At 36.6% G+C, this 17,856-nt stretch overlaps 1 protein-coding gene across 3 annotated transcripts; it reads right to left on the reverse strand.

Annotated features, from left to right (window-relative positions):
- Positions 1-1,088: 1,088 nt before the first annotated feature.
- On the reverse strand, positions 1,089-17,844 carry dnajc5gb (DnaJ (Hsp40) homolog, subfamily C, member 5 gamma b). Of its 3 annotated transcripts, none has more exons than XM_005158564.6 (7): positions 17,679-17,785; positions 15,670-15,802; positions 13,226-13,439; positions 8,338-8,488; positions 8,196-8,255; positions 3,402-3,440; positions 1,089-1,435 (listed from the first exon to the last, which is right to left on the reverse strand). In XM_005158564.6, exons 2-7 carry the CDS (start codon positions 15,780-15,782, stop codon positions 1,374-1,376), a joined length of 639 nt encoding a protein of 212 aa, XP_005158621.1. In that variant the 5' UTR covers positions 15,783-15,802; positions 17,679-17,785; the 3' UTR covers positions 1,089-1,373.
- Between the last annotated feature and the right edge of the window lie 12 nt (positions 17,845-17,856).

Genomic DNA, 17,856 nt, shown 5'->3' on the forward strand with positions numbered 1-17,856 from the left:
ATATATTTGTTTAACAGTACAAATATCTAACTGAAAAGCAAAATGACAAACTGATAACATGTACACTTATGCTCTAAACAAGAAACTAATATATTTATTTGGAGTTCAGAAAATAGACTTTACACCCAGTATTTCTTCTAGTGTCAAGCATTAGTTTGCTTATTTTTAATAGTTATCTTTTATAAATTAAACAGATCTCATTTTGCTTCTCAAGTAAATGTTGATTAAGGTTGCAATCTTTGTACTGTGTAATACAGTAATAAAATATATATTTTAAGTGAAATTATTTATATAAAAATCACCAGAAATCTTAATTTCATGGGTCCTTTAAACTCAGCAGGACAGACATATCCTTAACTTTCCCTAACAATCATATAACATGAAATTTATCACATACATTTGATTTAAAACTGCTTAAAGACAGCATCATAGTAAGTCATAATGCATCATAAAAGTCTCTCATTATCAAGTTTTTTCAATTCAGTGACTGATATATCATGTTTATGCACATACACACAACAAAAGACTACCAGATTTTATGTTATTATTGTGCTGGAGCGGCGACAGTGGCTCAGTGGTTAGCACTATTGCCTCACAGCAAGAAGGTCGCTGGTTCGAGTCCCAGCTGGGTCAGTTGGCATTTCTGTGCGGAGTTTGCATGTTCTCCCCGTGTTGGCGTGGGTTTCCTCTGAGTGCTCCTGTTACCACCACAGTCCAAAGAATTGCACTATCGGTGAATTGAATAAACTAAATTGGCCATAGTGTATGAGTGTGTATGGATGTTTCCCAGTACTGAGTTGCGGCTGGAGGAGCATCTGCTGCATAAAACATCCTGGAATAGTCTTTCTTCCGCTGTGGTGACCCCCGATAAATAAAGGAACTAAATCGAAGGAAAATAAATGAATGCATTGTACTAAAGCCTCAATGTCATACTGTACAAAAAGAGAATTAAATTAAATTTCCAGAAGAGTCATGTTCTTCATTATCATTATTATGAAAGCATATGAAGAGCATGAATAATTTCTGACCAATAAAAGCATGGTTTGATGTTTACAGTACATGCAAAGATCAATAAAAATGGTGATGTTATGAAAACAGCACATCCTAAATTTATTGGATCACAATATTGGATGATATTTAATTTCATATATATGTTGGTCTGTACACGGGAGCTCATGTGAAGAAGCTTTGGACATGAAGTTGCTCTACGTTAAGACACACATTAAGACACATTCAAGCAAACAGAAGGCAATTATAAAATGATGTAAACAAAAACAGCATGATGTGTGGAGACAAAACAAGCCACACAAACTGCAAAGACACTGTGTGTAATACAAACGAATCAGTCTTCGGGATGGTGTGTGTTTGTTGCTCTATTCCTTGATGACCTCCACGTGTGTGTCTGGAGGGATCAGGCTAGCAGTGTCTCCATCTGCTGGACGAACACACAAAATATGAATATTTTAAAGCTAGGCCGGTCACAGCAATCAATACAAGAGCTTATCGCACAACACATGGACATGGCCTCAATCATATTTAGTCATGCGATAAATATTGCCTATACATAAAAACCAATTCTAGCAAAATTTATCATCATCTCTATCTCTATTCTGTGTTGGTATGGTTAAAGAAACGCTATATTATTTACAATAAATTACTTTAGTACATTTTCATGGGGGTGTCTGACAGCTGAAAATAGATCTGGTAGCAGATATCGCAGCTTCTGTTACTTTTTACCTTGCACTTTTCCAATGCCTGATTTTTCAGTTGTTAAACTGGCTATAATTAAATTAAATATTCTTAAGAATAAGATATTAAGAGTGTTGGAAGAGGGCACTTGCATTATGATGATATTATATTGACATTCTAGCATTATATGCAGTAACTAGATATTAAAGTTTGAGGACAAACTTTAAGGTGGCTTGAAAAGCCGAGTCTGAAAGGTTGAAGTGGTTTTTATGAAGTCGGCATAGATGCCACAGCCATGTCACCCTGCAGCCCAAGACCGGTTACTCACTGAAGCTAAGCAGGGCTGAGCCTGGTCAGTACCTGGATGGGAGACCACTAGGGAACACTAGGTTGCTGTTGGAAGTGGTGTTAGTGAGGCCAGCAGGGGGCGCTCAACCTGTGGTCTGTGTGAGTCCTAATGCCCCAGTAAAAGTGAAGGGGACACTACACTGTCAGTGGGCGCCGTCTTTCGGATGAGACGTTAAACCAAGGTCCTGACTCTCTGTGGTCATTAAAAATCCCAAGGCACTTCTCGTGAAAGAGCAGGGGTTTAACCCCGGTGTCCTGGCCAAAGTCTCTCTATCGGCCCTTACGATTATGGCCTCCTAATCATCCCCTCTCCACCTAATTGGCTCTATCACTGTCCCTCCACTCCACCAATAGCTGGTGTGTGGTGAGCGCACTGGCGCCGTTGTCCTGTGGCAGCCGTCGCATCATCCAAGTGGATGCCGCACGCTGGTGGTGGTGTGGAGAGACCCCCCCCTCATGATTGTGAAGCGCTTTGGGTGTATGGCCATAAACAATAAATGCGCTATATAAATACACATTACATTACATAGATAAGTACATATTAGCATGTTGTTAGCCTGAATTAGCATATTGTTAGCATGATTCTAGCATGAATTAGCATTTTACTAGCATGTTTATAGCATGAATTAACATGTTACTAGCACGATTATAGCACAAATTAGCATGTTGTTAGCATGATTATAGCATGACTTAGCATGTTACTAGCATGGTTATTTTTTTATTTTTTTTATTGTAACATATTAACAATACAAAAAGAAATATATATACACATATACATGCCAGGGGGTAAGCATAAATCAAATACAAATATACATATGTAAAAATCAAATAAATACATTGTAGAGTTTACTAGCATGGTTATAGCATGAATTAGCATGTTGTTAGCATGTGCTAGCATGACTAGCATGTCATTAGCATGTTTCTAGCAAGATTAGCATGTCAGTAACATGTTAAAACTACTAGCATGTGTTAGAACAGCTAGTCATAGTTTATAAAACAGTTGCTAGGGTGTTGTAAGTGGTTGCTAGGGAGTGGCTAGAAAGTCTAAAGGTCATCAGTAATAGGCTGCTGGCTAGATTGAGTTAAATGAGCCCAGTTATAAGTCTGTGTGACAGTCTGATGCAGAGTTATGAGCTCACAAAGTTTGACCCGATGTTAAGTCAATGGGAATTTTCTGGGTCGGCTTTTCAAGCCACCATAATGAGTGGCAAAAATGGTCTTAAAATGACAATAATATCATTTATTGCAGTATATTTTGATGCAATATATCGTACAACAAAAAAATAAATATCGTGACAGGCCTATTCACAGCAAAAATCGGTCCTCAGATTATGAAATATCAATGGTGACGGTGATATATTCACCTGATAGAGGAATAGGCATTCCCACAATCACAGGATAACCTGCGGAACAACACAGAAAAATACAATCCATATCAAGACCAATAAAAACTACAACAGTGCAATAAAATATGTAGAACAAAATGAACATGTATAAATAAATAAATAAATAAAAAGTGATTGTCATGAAACAGGTGTTTAAAAGGCAATTGATATTCAGTAATAATACTGAATTAAATGTATGTAAACTAAGTCTCTGATGTCTCTAGAGTGAGTATGTGAGATTTCAGTTCAAAATACCCTACGTATAAAATTAAATAATTCTTTGAAACTGCCCCATTTAAGCGTTGATCATTAATTGTGCCGTTTGGGTGACTGTCGCTTTAAATTCAAATGAGGGCGGAGCTACAAATGCCTACATGTTAGCATAGTGGCAGACTCAAAAACAAGACTGACGTCCTATGCTAATGAGTGAGAGATGGTCACTAAAGGGCGGGGCTTTCCTCCTCTGATGACACGTATAGAGTGGAGGAACTATGACATCAATTTGTATGCAAAAACCCGGAAGCGAGTTAGCATTTTAGCACTTCCGGTTCCCTCGTCCCAAAGTCAATGGGTTTTTTGAATGGGGTTTCAGTAAAATCGCTTAAATAAGGTCCGTGGCAAACACAAATTCAAGATATTTTCACGTTTTGTTCTACGACATAAAACACATCAGTTACAGCACACTTTTGAATTTTTAATTCGGCCATGCTTCTTTAAAAAGACGGTTGCTATCAAGTTGCTAAATGGGACTGCAGGCGGTGTCGGAGACATTATACGTCATCGAGCTGATCTGGTCAGGAGCGCAGCTCGCTTGTGTTGGGCGTTTGGATTTGTCTGTTATTTAGGTATTTTCATGAATAGTATTTTATAGTTTTTTTGTGTTTTTCTTATTAAGAATTCAGATTGTGTATAGATAATGCCTTCACATGTAAAGGCTGTCGAGACAGATTCATTTGTTGATCATTTATTTTAATTAAACTATATTATGAAGATACTGCTCACCAGTGCAGCCTGTCTCCCTCCTGCCCTCAGTAATACAAACGTATGAATAAATGTGTAAAAATGCAGACATATTAACTGTCATTTTAACGTGATCAAGTGATTTTTCGTCTTTTTTTATTTATCTGAACACATTTTACTCAGTCATAACTGCAATATTTACACTCCTCCATAAAACGTATAGCAGATGTGACAGTATGAGCTGCTTTTCGCTGTACGTCGTGACATAAGAGGAATCTTGAATGTTGCTCTGTGTCCATCATGATGGAACTTGCAGCCATTTGATGGACTTGTTCCTCCTCACACCTCATTACTGTCATCTGTTAAGGTAAGCAGGCTGTGTGCGCGAGCGATACACTTAAATATGTCTAATGAAAATACTATATAGGCAGATTTATACACGCAGTTTTAAAACTTTTAGAACAACCGCAAAACAAAACAGATGTATTTCCCATGTAAAAACTATCCAAAAGGCACATAGGTCTATGTTTTTTGTGTATTTATTTGTTTATAATATATAGCGTGGATTATAATATAATATACAGAGAGATTAACTCTGTCATGGACATTATTTCTAAAAATAAGCTTGATAAGTCGTCTGTAGCAGAGTGGGGCTGACGTCACAGACGAGCGCCCCGAGGGCTCTGTAGTCCATTTATAGCCTAATGTTAGCTTTTTAACTGTTGCGTTTGCATTTAAGATCCAAAAGTGCTCCAAGTTGTATTTTCGTGGGAGGATTGTCCGGCTGGACAAAACGTGTAAGTGTAATGAACTGTGTTTGAACACAGAGCTTATAATTTGAAATCTTCGAAAAGCCTATGGGAAAATCCCATAGGGATTTTCACGAGGGAACCAGTTTTATGCTAGCAGCCGATTAGCCAACAAAGTGACGTCATAGTTCCTCCACTCTATAAAGGGAGAATGTCAATCAAAGTGTTTCTGCAGACTGTTTTTATTAAGTGTATTTATAAACAATTCAATTAATACATATTTACCATTAGAAGCTGGTTATATTCACAGACTGTTGCCACGCAACTGTTTAAAAGTGACTAGTGCATAATAGGTCTCCTTTAAATATTAATATTCTTTTAATAAATGATATGTATATGTATTAATGTTTTATTTTTCCACCCAAAATACCCCTTGCATTTTAGTTGTTGTCAATATAATCTACATTATGACCAGAGTTGGGTATAATGTGTTACTGTAAAACATTATTGTCACTTTCTGGGAATGCAGTTATGTAATGCATTACATTTTAATTTGATTTGTGTAAATAGACCACAAGTCCGGCGGCACGGTGGCTTAGTGGTTAGCACTGTTGCTTCATCCCGGCTAGGCCAGTTGGCATTTCTCCGGGTGCTCCGGTTTCCCCCACAGTCCAAAGACATACGCTATAGGTGAATTGAATAAACTAACTTGGCTGTATTAATGCAAGAGTGTGTGGGTGTTTTCCAGTACTGGGTTGCAGCTGGAAGGGCATCCGCTGCGTAAAACATATGCTGGAATAGTTTGCTGTTCATTCCACTGTGGAATTTATCTATCAATTATCATTATTTATTTATAAGGGGTCACCACAGTGGAATGAACCGCCAACTCTCCGGGTGCTTCGATTTCCCTCACAGTCCAAAGACATGCGGTACATGTTAATTGGGTAGGCTAAATTGTCTGTAGTGTATGAGTGTGTGTGTGTGGATGTTTCCCAGAGATGGGATGCGGCTGGAAGGCTGCACAAAAACGTGCTGAATAAGTTGGCGGTTCATTCCGCTGTGGCGACTCCGAATTAAAAAAAAGGGACGAGCCGAGATAAAATAAATGAATGAATAAATGAAAGTTAAATAAATGTATGATAGTACATATCATATAATATATTTTTATTTAACACTTTAACTGCCCCACTAAGACAAAAAAATAAAATGTTTGAACTGTATTTTTTAACTCCTAATGTCACACTTAAACACTTAATGCATTTTTTTTCCCAACACATCCCATAATTTTTCAAATATCAACCTCTACCAAACGGTTGAGATGTCAGTTTATGGTAAAAGTGCTGGAATTAATATATACACTATGAAAAATCTGAAAATATGAAGTTAAGGCTAATTCATTTAAAAGATTTTTAAATACTAAATCATCTTTGCTTTTTTAAGTATGCCATAAGATATTTCAGATTCTCGTTTAACAAGTTTTCTTATTTGTTAATTTATTTTTACAATAAAGCCAAAATCAAGTGTAGTAGTGCAACAGGATTATGTTTGTTTGATTTTCTTGTAAACCAACAATGTTGTTTGTGTAAACCATTATTTAAAGGGTCATGACACCCTCCACTTTCGGTTCAGGTCTACCTCAGAATTTTTTCAAAAGATGCATCATAGTGGGCGTGGAGCTCCGCGAGCAAAGGGCTGGAGTGGGCGTGACCAGCAGGGGAGAAGGAGGGGAGCGCACAACTGTTGTCAGTCGGCTCACAAAATGAGACACAAACTGTGAGGAGACGCATGAGTTTATAATTTACAAAGTTAAAATGCAAAGAAATAAACAGTGATTTAATGCCCTGCTACATTTGTTTTTTGTAATTTTATATACACAAATACAATTTATACAATTGTAAAGACAATCGTGTTCATATAAACACTGAATGAGGACTTTTCCCTTAATCCCCAGGTCTGAATGCAGACTCAGTGCAGCAGCTCTCTTGCCCTGTCTATTTTAACCATTAGCCCTGCTGGTAATCTGGAGGATTGAGGCAAACACAGCAGCACGGCGATGTGTCGTGAACGAACTTCTGATAATAGACAACGTCCGCCATTCTGCGATTCTCGTACTTCTCTCCCGACAAAAAAGCTTGCTGCACACACACAGCTTTGCTGTATTGGCCCTGACAGCATTGCAGGGAAAAACATGCAACAAACCTCGTGGATCATCGAAACAAACACATACGAGCCTTCATGAACAGCTAAATACAGTGTGCCGTGGGTCCGTGGACGCGGTTTCACCCAGTCATCAAGGTAGGATCTCACAGCTTGGCACTGGCAGGTCTGCCTTGCCTTCGGAAAGCACAGTCATGAATAATTAAGAAGCCAGCACTTCTCATAGGATAAGACAACTCAGCTATGAATAATAATGAGAAACCGACACGTCATCTTTACATCGCCGATTTTGATCCGCCCCAAAAATCATTTCAAACCCAGAAGCTGAAATTAGCTGACAAAAGCTCCAAATGATCCAGTTTTTCCCACAATTAAAGCTGACGGGTACTAACATTGTCTTAATTGATGCTAACACACAAATTTGTTAAAATCTTTAAAAAAAAAAAAAAGTACTCAAGGGTTTTGTGAACCTTTAAAAACAATCATTCTTTAAATGACTTTAACAGTCATTACTCAAAACAATCAAAATAATGTCAACCATTTGGTAGAGCAGGCAGTTAAAGAGTAGCAATGGCAATTTTATGGCAACAAATTTCATTAATAAACAAACAAATAAACCAAACAGATGAATACATGAATTAGATACAATGTTTAACATTAATATATGATAACAAAAGTTTTTAAAAATCCTGGTGACATTAATTACACAAATAGTTCTCCAACAAACACATAAGAACACTTAAAGTACACATGAAACTAAAACTAACCATGTTGATTTTGTTAACTCACATTGCTAGATTTTGTGGTGAACAATTCATCTGTGCATGTCATTAAGAAAAAAATGTTGCCTCTGTAATCTAAAATTGAAGTCTGAAAAGTGCATCTGATGGAAAGAATCAATGTTCACCTGAATCTGCAGCTGGAGCCGGAGAGGGAATGGGCTGTCCTATTATTACCGTTTCATTATCTGTAAATCACAAAAAACAGTGTGATTTTCTTAAACAACAGGTAGAATCAGAGATATGCTGTTTGTAGATCTGAAAACACACCTCTGCTGCGCTCTTCCTCCTCCGCCAGCTCTTCTGGATCTACATACTGGAAATTATCTGGAGGCTCTGAACCGCCACATTTCCCACAGCAGAAACAGCAGCAGCAACAGCAGCAGCAGCACGTTAAGATCGTCCCTATACAGAGAAGAGTCTGACACCACACACACAACAAACAAGGTTAAATTACTTCGCCCTTCTGTGAATTTTTTATTCTTTTTCAAATATTTTACAAATGATGTTAAACAGATTCATGATTTTTTTCACAGTATTTCCTATATTTTTTTTTCTGGGGTCTGTTCTTCGTACGTGGATTACTCAGTTAGCTGGGTTTGATTATTGACGATTTGACACAATCCAGGATTGTTTCGTACTTCAAAACTCATCTGAGAGTTGTTGTCATAGCAACAGTTCTGGTAGCTCAAACCTGCTAGGGAGCAGGCTCATTTCACATAAACAGGATTAGATCGGGTCAGTTCAAGCAAAGATAATACTGAAAGTATGTACCAAATACTGATATTTTCTTGCAGTAGTTATATACACTTGGGAAAATACTAATACATTTTTTAACTATATATAAATTTAAAAAAAAAAAAAAAAAATATATATATATATATATATATATATATATATATATATATATATATATATATAAATACAACTTTTGCAATCTGCACTCTGAAATATAAGTACAAAGACTGTACTTATATACTGGTAGTTCAAAGATAATTTTTTTTTATATAAACTTTTTAGATCCAAACGCGTTCATGCACAATATTTGACTTTTTAAAAAAAAAAAAAACGATCATTTATGAAGTCATGCACGTGTTTTGATCACTAATATGTTGGTGATTGATAAGTTTAACGATATCGAAATGCTTTTTTGATGCAAAATTAATTTATAGTTATTCCTTACGCCGATTAAAAAAACTTGAGCAGGCCTAGGCTACTATAATAAAGAAAATCTTTTCTAAATGTGGAACTAAATACACTGATATGCATTGAAATACATGATGAATACTCTTGACACATGAAAGAGTAAAGCCTGCAGTTCACAACTAACGTGGAAGGTTATTGCGTGTCATATTTAACAAACCGTTTACTGCTAATTTGATGCAATTTTGCTCAATATTCATGGATAATTGAATATTAATTAGATGATGTCATTACACTGCTGTGCCGTCAGCCAATCGTTGCATTGCTGATCAGGATTTCGAGGATCGATAGATCTGTTCTTCACAACACACGCAGCGATCTCAGATCAGTTCATTCAGACATTTTACTCTGATTCGTGAACTTGTTTGAAGAACTAAATTAGCCAGAGATCAGTTATCAAGATTAAAAGATCCAGGATCTGCCAAATCATCTCAGATCATTAAAGCAAGGTACGAAGAGCGGACCCCAGGTGAAAGTCTTATTTGTTTTATTTCAGCAAGAATAAAAGCGTTTTTTTAAAAACCATTTTAAGGTCAATATTTTTAGCCCCCTTAAGCAATATTTATTTTAGATTTTCTACAGAACAAACCATTATTATACATTAAATTAGTATAAATTAGTGTTTTATTTAAAAGCAACGCTTTTCTATTAAAATACATGTTAATGGGAAATTAATTCCTGTGATGCAAGTCAGAATTTACAGCATCATAATGTCAGTCCTCAGTGTCCCATGATCTTTCTGTAGTAGCATTTATGTTTATGGCCATTATATATTAGCTGTTATATGGCAGACACATAAAAAAAATCTAAAAATTTCATAAATAGAATTTTTATATATATGGTTGATGACAGAATTATTTGCCCCCTTTGATTTTTTTTCTTTTTTAAATATTTTCCAAGTGATGTTTAACAGAGCAAGGAAATTTTCACAGTATGTCTGATAATATTTTTTCCTCTGGAGGAAGTCTTATTTGTTTTATTTCTGAAAGAATAAGCAGTTTCAATTTTTTTAAACACCATTTTAAAGACAAAATTATTAGCCCCTTTAAGCAATTTTTTTTTCTCTTTAGTCTACAGAACAAACCATCTTTATACAATAACTTGCCTAATTACCCTAACCTGCCTAGTTAACCTAATTACCCTAGTTAAGCCTTTAAACGTCACTTTAAGCTGTATAGAAGTGTCTTAAAAAATATCAAGTCAAATATTATTTACTGTCATCATGACAAAGATAAAATAAATCAGTTATTAGATATAAGATATTAAAACTATTATGTTTAGAAAAAAAATCTGCTCTCCATTAAACAGAAATTGGGTAAAAAAAATAAATGGGGGCTAATAATTAGGGGCGCGCACACACACACACACAAACACAAACACACAAACACAAAGACACACAAAGCACAAGATCCTTCAGAAATCATAATTTGTGCTTGAAACATTTACTTTCATTATCAATGTTGAAAATTGTCGTACAGTCTAAATAATGGCGTTGGGACAACATGAAAGAATTAAGGGCGTACTCACACTAGGTACAGTTGCCTCGAACCATGCCGAAACACATTTGGACCCCTCCCCTCTCCCCCTCGGCCTGTACTCACAATGCATTTTTTACCTTCCAAGCCAGCGCACGCTTACGTCATTGAGGATGCGCCTGTTAAGTTTAACAGGAAGAGAAGCGCTCTCGCTCAGCACAGTGGACATTGCTTTAGTTATATTGTTTTGTATTTTTTTATGTCATTTGATATGCAGTCAAATATTTTGCTGAACAGATCCACCACTTTTGACGCTCGTAAATAATCATAAAAGTCCTCGTGCTGCAGGTATTCGGAGGTTTGCTGAAGGTGCAGCTGTAGTGCAGTGAGGGGTTTGCATCTTTAATAAACTATGACAGTTGACGTTCATTCAACAGTAAAAATGATTAATACATCCATATGACACAGTCCCTTAAAAGTGACGTCACATCAGTTTTGTGCTCAGGCGCGCTTTACACTTACACTGTGTGTACCGCGCCAAAGCCCAACCGAACCGAACCGCACTCTGACCCACTCACACTTCTCAAAAGAACCGGGAAATGCGCCTAAGCATGGTCCTAGTGTGAGTGCAGCCTTAGTTAAGTTAGTGGATTGAACATACAACAATTAAGTTGTCCTCAAAAAAAAAAAACAAGACTGTGTGTTGTTTCAGTTCAATTAAAATACGCAGTTTTTACAAAAAGCTGTTGCCATTTTTCGAGTGTATCTTAGGTTTGGGCTTTATTAGGTTTTTTACAAACTGAAATTCTTATATTCAACATTAGCCATTTTCACACATACAAACTTGTCCAGGTAATTACTGGTAAATGCCATGAAGAGATCATGTGTGAACAGGCCCTTTAAAATATGCAGAAGGAGAAGTTTTAACATTGCCAGTAACTTCTGCTCTGTGTGAACAGCACACGTTTGAATTTACCATCTTCTTATGCCAATTTATTTTACATTTATTTGTAAACCTAGTGTGTTTTAAAATGTGTTTCGCTTCTTGTTTTTTCCATCAAAATAATAATCATATTAGATTTTAATTAATCATGGCCTTTGATTTTTTTTTTAAACACAGACTAAGAATACTAATGAAAGTCTATGAAGTACTGCATTTTACCGCAGGGCCTTTCAGGATCGAGTTTGGGCACCCCTGCATTAAAGGCATAGTTCACCCAAAAATGAAAATGTACACACTATTAGTGTTGCTTTCATCAACGATAACTATGACAAAATATCTTCGTCAAGGAACCTTTATCAAGTGATGAAAATGAGTCGTGGTGAAAATGCTGGTCATGTGACGATGACTATAACTACATTTATAATGCAAAACTGTTGATGAATAAAAACGAGACTAAATGTGGTTTACAACATAAACACTATGCTAAAATGTCTCTACATTGTTGTAACTATGGAAAATTCAGATTTGAATCACAAAATTAAATGACATTTTAAAGTATTTCTTAACGATTTTAAAAAAATATATGAAAAGTCAAAAATGTTGGTGCATTTTTAATAAATAAATGCTCTTTGGCAAGAATTAGGCCGTCATACCATCATAAAAAACAATGCACTTAAATAGGAGACAAGTATTAAATATTAAATATCCTTTATTTAATGCCTACAAATGCGTATGCGTGATTGTCATTACGGGACAGTGTGGAGGAGAGAGAGAGAGAGAGAGGAAGAAAGAGAGAGAGAGGGAGAGGTGGCGAGTCGCGCACTAAGTGACCTGCAGTACTTCCAGTTTCGACCGATCGAGAAGGGAGTCGTGGTAAATATGAACTAGAGGTTTGCATTCCTGCTTCTGTACCGCAGAAACCCACCAGATTTCTTGCGGTGAGGGAATAAATTTCCGAATAAAGAGCAGGAGCGGTCGGTAACTCTGGTGTAATTGAAAGGGAGCGGGCGCAGGGTCTAGCAATATCGCTCCCGAGCAATGCTCTCTGTGTGTGTGTGTGTGTGTGTGAGAGAGAGAGAGAGAGCGGTGCTGTTGTCGCTTGATTCTCTGTGTGTGTGTGTGTGTGTGTGTGTGTGTGTGTGTGTGTGTGTGTGTGTGTGTGAGAGAGAAAGTGGTGCTGTTTGTCGCTTGATTCTCTGTGTGTGTGTGTGTGTGTGTGTGTGTGTGTGTGTGTGTGTGCGTGAGAGAGAGAACGAGCATCCCGCGCAGAAGAATACAAACAAGACAAACCGGTGACTGCGAAGCTAAGGTGGCATATACGGTATTCAGTTTCTGAATGGTTCAGGCACAAGCCAACAGTTTGGTGATGCTGTCTGAGCCTTACGTCATAGTTTTTTTATTATGCACGGTAATACCTGGATAAAATAGGGAGGTTTGACGGTATCAAAATTTGGATACCGCCCAAGCCTAGCAAGAATTAAAACTCATTTAAAACAACCAGAACAAACTAATTCATGGACACATACACACGACTGACCTTAAACCAGCACTTGGACATGAGGAAGTAATATTTCACGCTGTCCTCTCCGAACTGATCTGCGATGTAGAGGCCCATGGAGCCGTACTCATCATAGATCTGACGTTTAGTCTCATCATTGAGGATGCTGTTGGCATTGTTGATCTCTTTAAACTTCTCTGCTGCTTCCGGGTTGTTGGGGTTTTTATCCGGGTGATGCTTCAGTGCAAGTTTCCTGATGGTGGAGATTTAGCAAATTAAAGGTGCCAAATACTGCATTGATTCAATAAGTTGAATTGGGTAAGTTCAAATATTCTCCAGAAAGGAGTGGTTTCATATGCTTATTTATCAATTCATAAAATACCCCTACACAATCAGACAGTCCTTATTGGCAATATTTGGAAAGGTCATGCATATTAATGAGCTCTGCTTTAGCACAGCTCTCAGTGCTGAATGATAAGACACAATACTTAAATGTTCAATAAAGAAAATACTCTGCAGTCTTTTTAGGGTGGCACTGAATTAATTTTTAATCTGTATATCCTGCATTTTGCATTCTGGAGAGCTCTAAAGAGTTGTTGCTTCATAACAAATAAAACTAACCGGTGTGGCTGGCTTTGACTTTGCAGCGTCTCCTATTTTCAAAATAAGAGTCCCACATACATGCTAAGTTTAAATGTAAACTTTGATAAACATTAAAATGAGGGATATTTTTTAATAATTCTCATAAATATATCTTAAATAATTTTATATAAATTATATATAAATAAATATATATCATTATATAAATCTTAAAATGTAGCTTAGGCCATGCATATTAAAGATCCTGTGTGAAATATATCAGTCTGTGTTTGGACTGCTGATCTCCTGATGATTTGGCTGCTCGTCTGGTCCGGATGACGTAGAACATCACCTAAAGTAAATATTTTGGGAGTGGCCTGTGAGTCACGCAACAGTCTGCTTTGTGTTCTGATTGGCCTAATTTTCACCAGGTGTTTACACTTGTGGAATTTCTGCAACTCTCACATGGTCGCCCACTGAAGCCAAGCAGGGCTGTGCCTGGTCAGTACCTGGATGGGAGACCACATGGAAAATCGAGGTTGCTGCCGGAAGTGGTGTTAATGAGACCTGCAGTGGTGCTCAACCTACAGTCTGTGTGGGTCCTAATGCCCCAATATATTGATGGGTCTCTACACTGCTCAATGAGTGCCATCTTTTGGATAAGACCGAGGTCCTGACTCTCTGTGGTCATTAAAAATCCCAGGATGTCCTTCAAAAAAAAAAAAAAGTAGTGGTTTAACCCCGGCATCTTGGCCAAAATTTGCCCACTGGACTCTGAATTCCTAACCATCCCCCCATATCATAATTGTCTTCATCACTGTCTCCTTTCCACCAATCAGCTGGTGCGCAAAATGGCTGCCGTGACGTCATCCAGGTGGATGCTGCACACTGGTGGTGGATGAGGAGATTCCCCCCAAAAAAAAGTGCTTTGAGCGTCCAGAAAAGTGCTATATAATTTAAGGAATTATTATTATTATTACATGAGAACGAGAATACTGGTGTTTGAGGCTCACGGTATGGCCATTTCTATGGATGAACTTTTTTTTATTTAACTATATCAGGAGGTACATTTAGATTTTCTTTATAGGGCACCTTTTAAGTCTTTAGAACGGTTTCAAAAGCAGACAGGAGGTTTTTATCAATTATGCTTTTTAATATAGATCATTTGGAAACATCAGTATCTGAAAAGGTTTAAGGCATCTAAACAATTTAATATCTAGAATATATACAAATACAAAAACTGCCGTACATTATTAACATGATATATACAGATGTCCTCCACTAAAATGTCATTCAGTGTAAAAACAAAGTGATTATTACATGTTTACACAGCAAACATGCAAAAAAAATCTTGTCTGGCATTTTTTGAGTAAGAATCATAGTTTGATGACATGTTAAACACTGATTACAGTGCATTTACAAAATTATATATTTTATTAACATTAATTTATTCTAATAAAATATTTTATACATTGCAAATACTACCAATTTGGTACAATACAATACAATGTAATATTATATATATATATCAATAAAAGTACAGGTCAGAAAAACTGTGTTGCTGAATGACATTATTTTACCATATTTCCTTAATATTTCACTTTTCTAGCATTAAATGTACTTTTTTATATCTTTAAATGAATTTATTCAATTAAACTAAACTTTAATTCTTTATTTGGCAAACAACCAGACATATAGTAACTTCACTGACACTGATTACAACATAATATTTATAAAGTCATAAAAGTTCAAAGGTCTTGTAATAAACTACTGAAACTCTTCATGTTTTTTCTAATAAGCATTTCAATTAGTGCCCTAAAAGGGGTTAATCTGACACAAACCCCAAAACACAATGCATTTTGATCGTTAAATTAAAAAGAAGTGTACATATTTGGATAATGTACCTGTATGCTTTCTTAATATCTTCAGACGACGCTCCTTTCTGCAGGCCTAACGTCTGGTATAAACTCTCTCCAGCTCTGGACAGCTTGCGCTGAGGTCGACTCGTTTCTGTCATGGTTCAATTCTGCAAAATCACTGAAGAAAACAAATTAAATGAGAAATCTGAATAACAAATTACAATCTACATTTTTAGATTATTTTACCCCAAACTTACTGAGTTCAGGTTTGTTTTTATTTATAGCCACATCAGCAACTTAATGGCTATTTCATAGATTAAAAAAAGAATTACACCCAAAAGACTGACAAATACGATATTACTGACATTGTAAACATCTCTGAATATAATTAAATAAGAAAAGATCATACAAATGTCATTCATATTACAGAAAAGTTCAACAAGCACACTTTGTATGTCATTTGTTTAGGTGAACAACCATATACGGTTACTTTATTTACATTGCTTACAATGATTTTTAAGTCTCGTAACTCTCCATGGTTTTTCCAATGAGTGTTTCAGTGAGTGCACAACACGTCCAACCTTGAGGCAGATGGGCTACAGCAGCAGAAGACCACACCGGTGCCACTCCTGTCAGCTAAGAACAGGAAACTGAGGCTACAATTCACACAGGCTCACCAAAATTGGACAATAGAAGATTGGAAAAACATTGCCTGGTCTGACGAGTCTCGATTTCTGCTGCGTCATTTCAGTGGTAGGGTCAGAATTTGGCATCAACAACATGAAAAGATGGATCCATCCTGCCTTGAATCAACGGTTCAGGCTGGAGGTTGTGGTGTATTTTCATGGCACACTTTAGGCCCATTAGTACCAATCGAGCATCCTGTCAATGCCACAGCCTACCCAAGTATTGTTGCTGACATGAACATGATAATGAGTTCACTGTACTCAAATGGCCTCCACAGTCAGCAGATCTCAATCCAATTGAGCACCTTTGGGATGTGGTGGAACAGGAGATTCACATTATGGATGTGCAGCCGACAAATCTGCAGCAACTGCGTGATGCTATCATGTCAATATGGAGCAAAATCTCTGAGGAATATTTCCAGTACCTAGTTGAATCTATGCCACGAAGGATTAAGGCAGTTCTGAGGCAAGAGGAGGTATAACCCGGTACTAGTAAAATGTACCTAATAAAGTGGCCGGTGTGTGTATACTTGTAAATTATTATTATTTTTTTTTAAAGTTAAAGTCGTACTAAAGTAACATATTTAGTTGTTTCTGTTAAGTGTTTAAGCTACTTAAGATAATGTATTACTTAAAAAAAACTCATCATGGCTTAAACTATTTTATAAATACACTGCAAATGAAGTGCCAACTTTAATGTTCCAAATAATTTTTTTTTGCAATAATAAAATGTCAAAACAATGTTAAAATAACATTAAATTGACTGTTCCAGCAATATTTTTGTACAATGAAGCATCATCCAGCCATGCTCTCATCTGAATTATCAGGACATACAAAGCGAGCAAACTAAATTTGTAAATATTTCAATTATTCGTGCTGACAAACGAGTAAAACATGATGGTTTGAAGAATAGTGGACGAAGTATAAAGATTTAAATGGACAATTGATGATCAATTTGAGACTGTAGGGTGATTTAGTTACATTTATGTTAAGTTATTATCATTTTCATGTGTCATTAAATACAGTTCTGATTATGCCTGACTATTCGGGTAGATATTTATGTTACTTTGGTTTAGTTTCTTGAAAAACACTTCGTATTTGACTTAACTCTGAACAGGACGTCAATACATTGTCAAAATGCAAGCACTTTTACCACGTTAATATTGTTTAAAAGGTTAAAGCTGTGGAATTAATAAGAGTTATCTCACGCGGAGGAATATATTCACTGGACTAGCATTACTAGCAGGTCGCTATATACTTCTGTCAGGTATATTTTCATTTTCAGACGCTGATTTGAGCTCAGGCCTGCAAAGAGATCATTACCTGACCGAGAACATCAACTACCGATCAATCAAATCGATCACTTACCGATCAAGAAGTGAAGCTGAGGCGGATGTTTGAGAAAGCTGCGCGTGTTTTCATGTTTGACTATATTTGCAGCGTTTTTCCAGCACGCTGAGCCATTGATCAAGAGCAGAGTTTAAGACCAGGAAGTAGGAAATAAAGTTTCTGTGTTACGTCAAGTACAAAAAGTCAATGACAGAGA

The sequence above is a fragment of the Danio rerio genome, chromosome 17 (genome assembly GCF_049306965.1).
Source record: "Danio rerio strain Tuebingen ecotype United States chromosome 17, GRCz12tu, whole genome shotgun sequence".
Classification (NCBI taxonomy): Eukaryota; Metazoa; Chordata; class Actinopteri; order Cypriniformes; family Danionidae; genus Danio; species Danio rerio.

Bases quoted from the DNA above. Each gene is read 5' to 3' on its own strand.
- dnajc5gb (XM_005158564.6), bottom strand. From the start codon at position 15,782: ATGACAGAAACGAGTCGACCTCAGCGCAAGCTGTCCAGAGCTGGAGAG. The intron at 13,440-15,669 runs GTACATTATCCA...CTCCACCATCAG, and splicing joins GATATTAAGAAAGCATACAG to GAAACTTGCACTGAAGCATC. The intron at 8,256-8,337 runs GTGTGTTTTCAG...TGTGATTTACAG, and splicing joins GGAGGAAGAGCGCAGCAGAG to ATAATGAAACGGTAATAATA.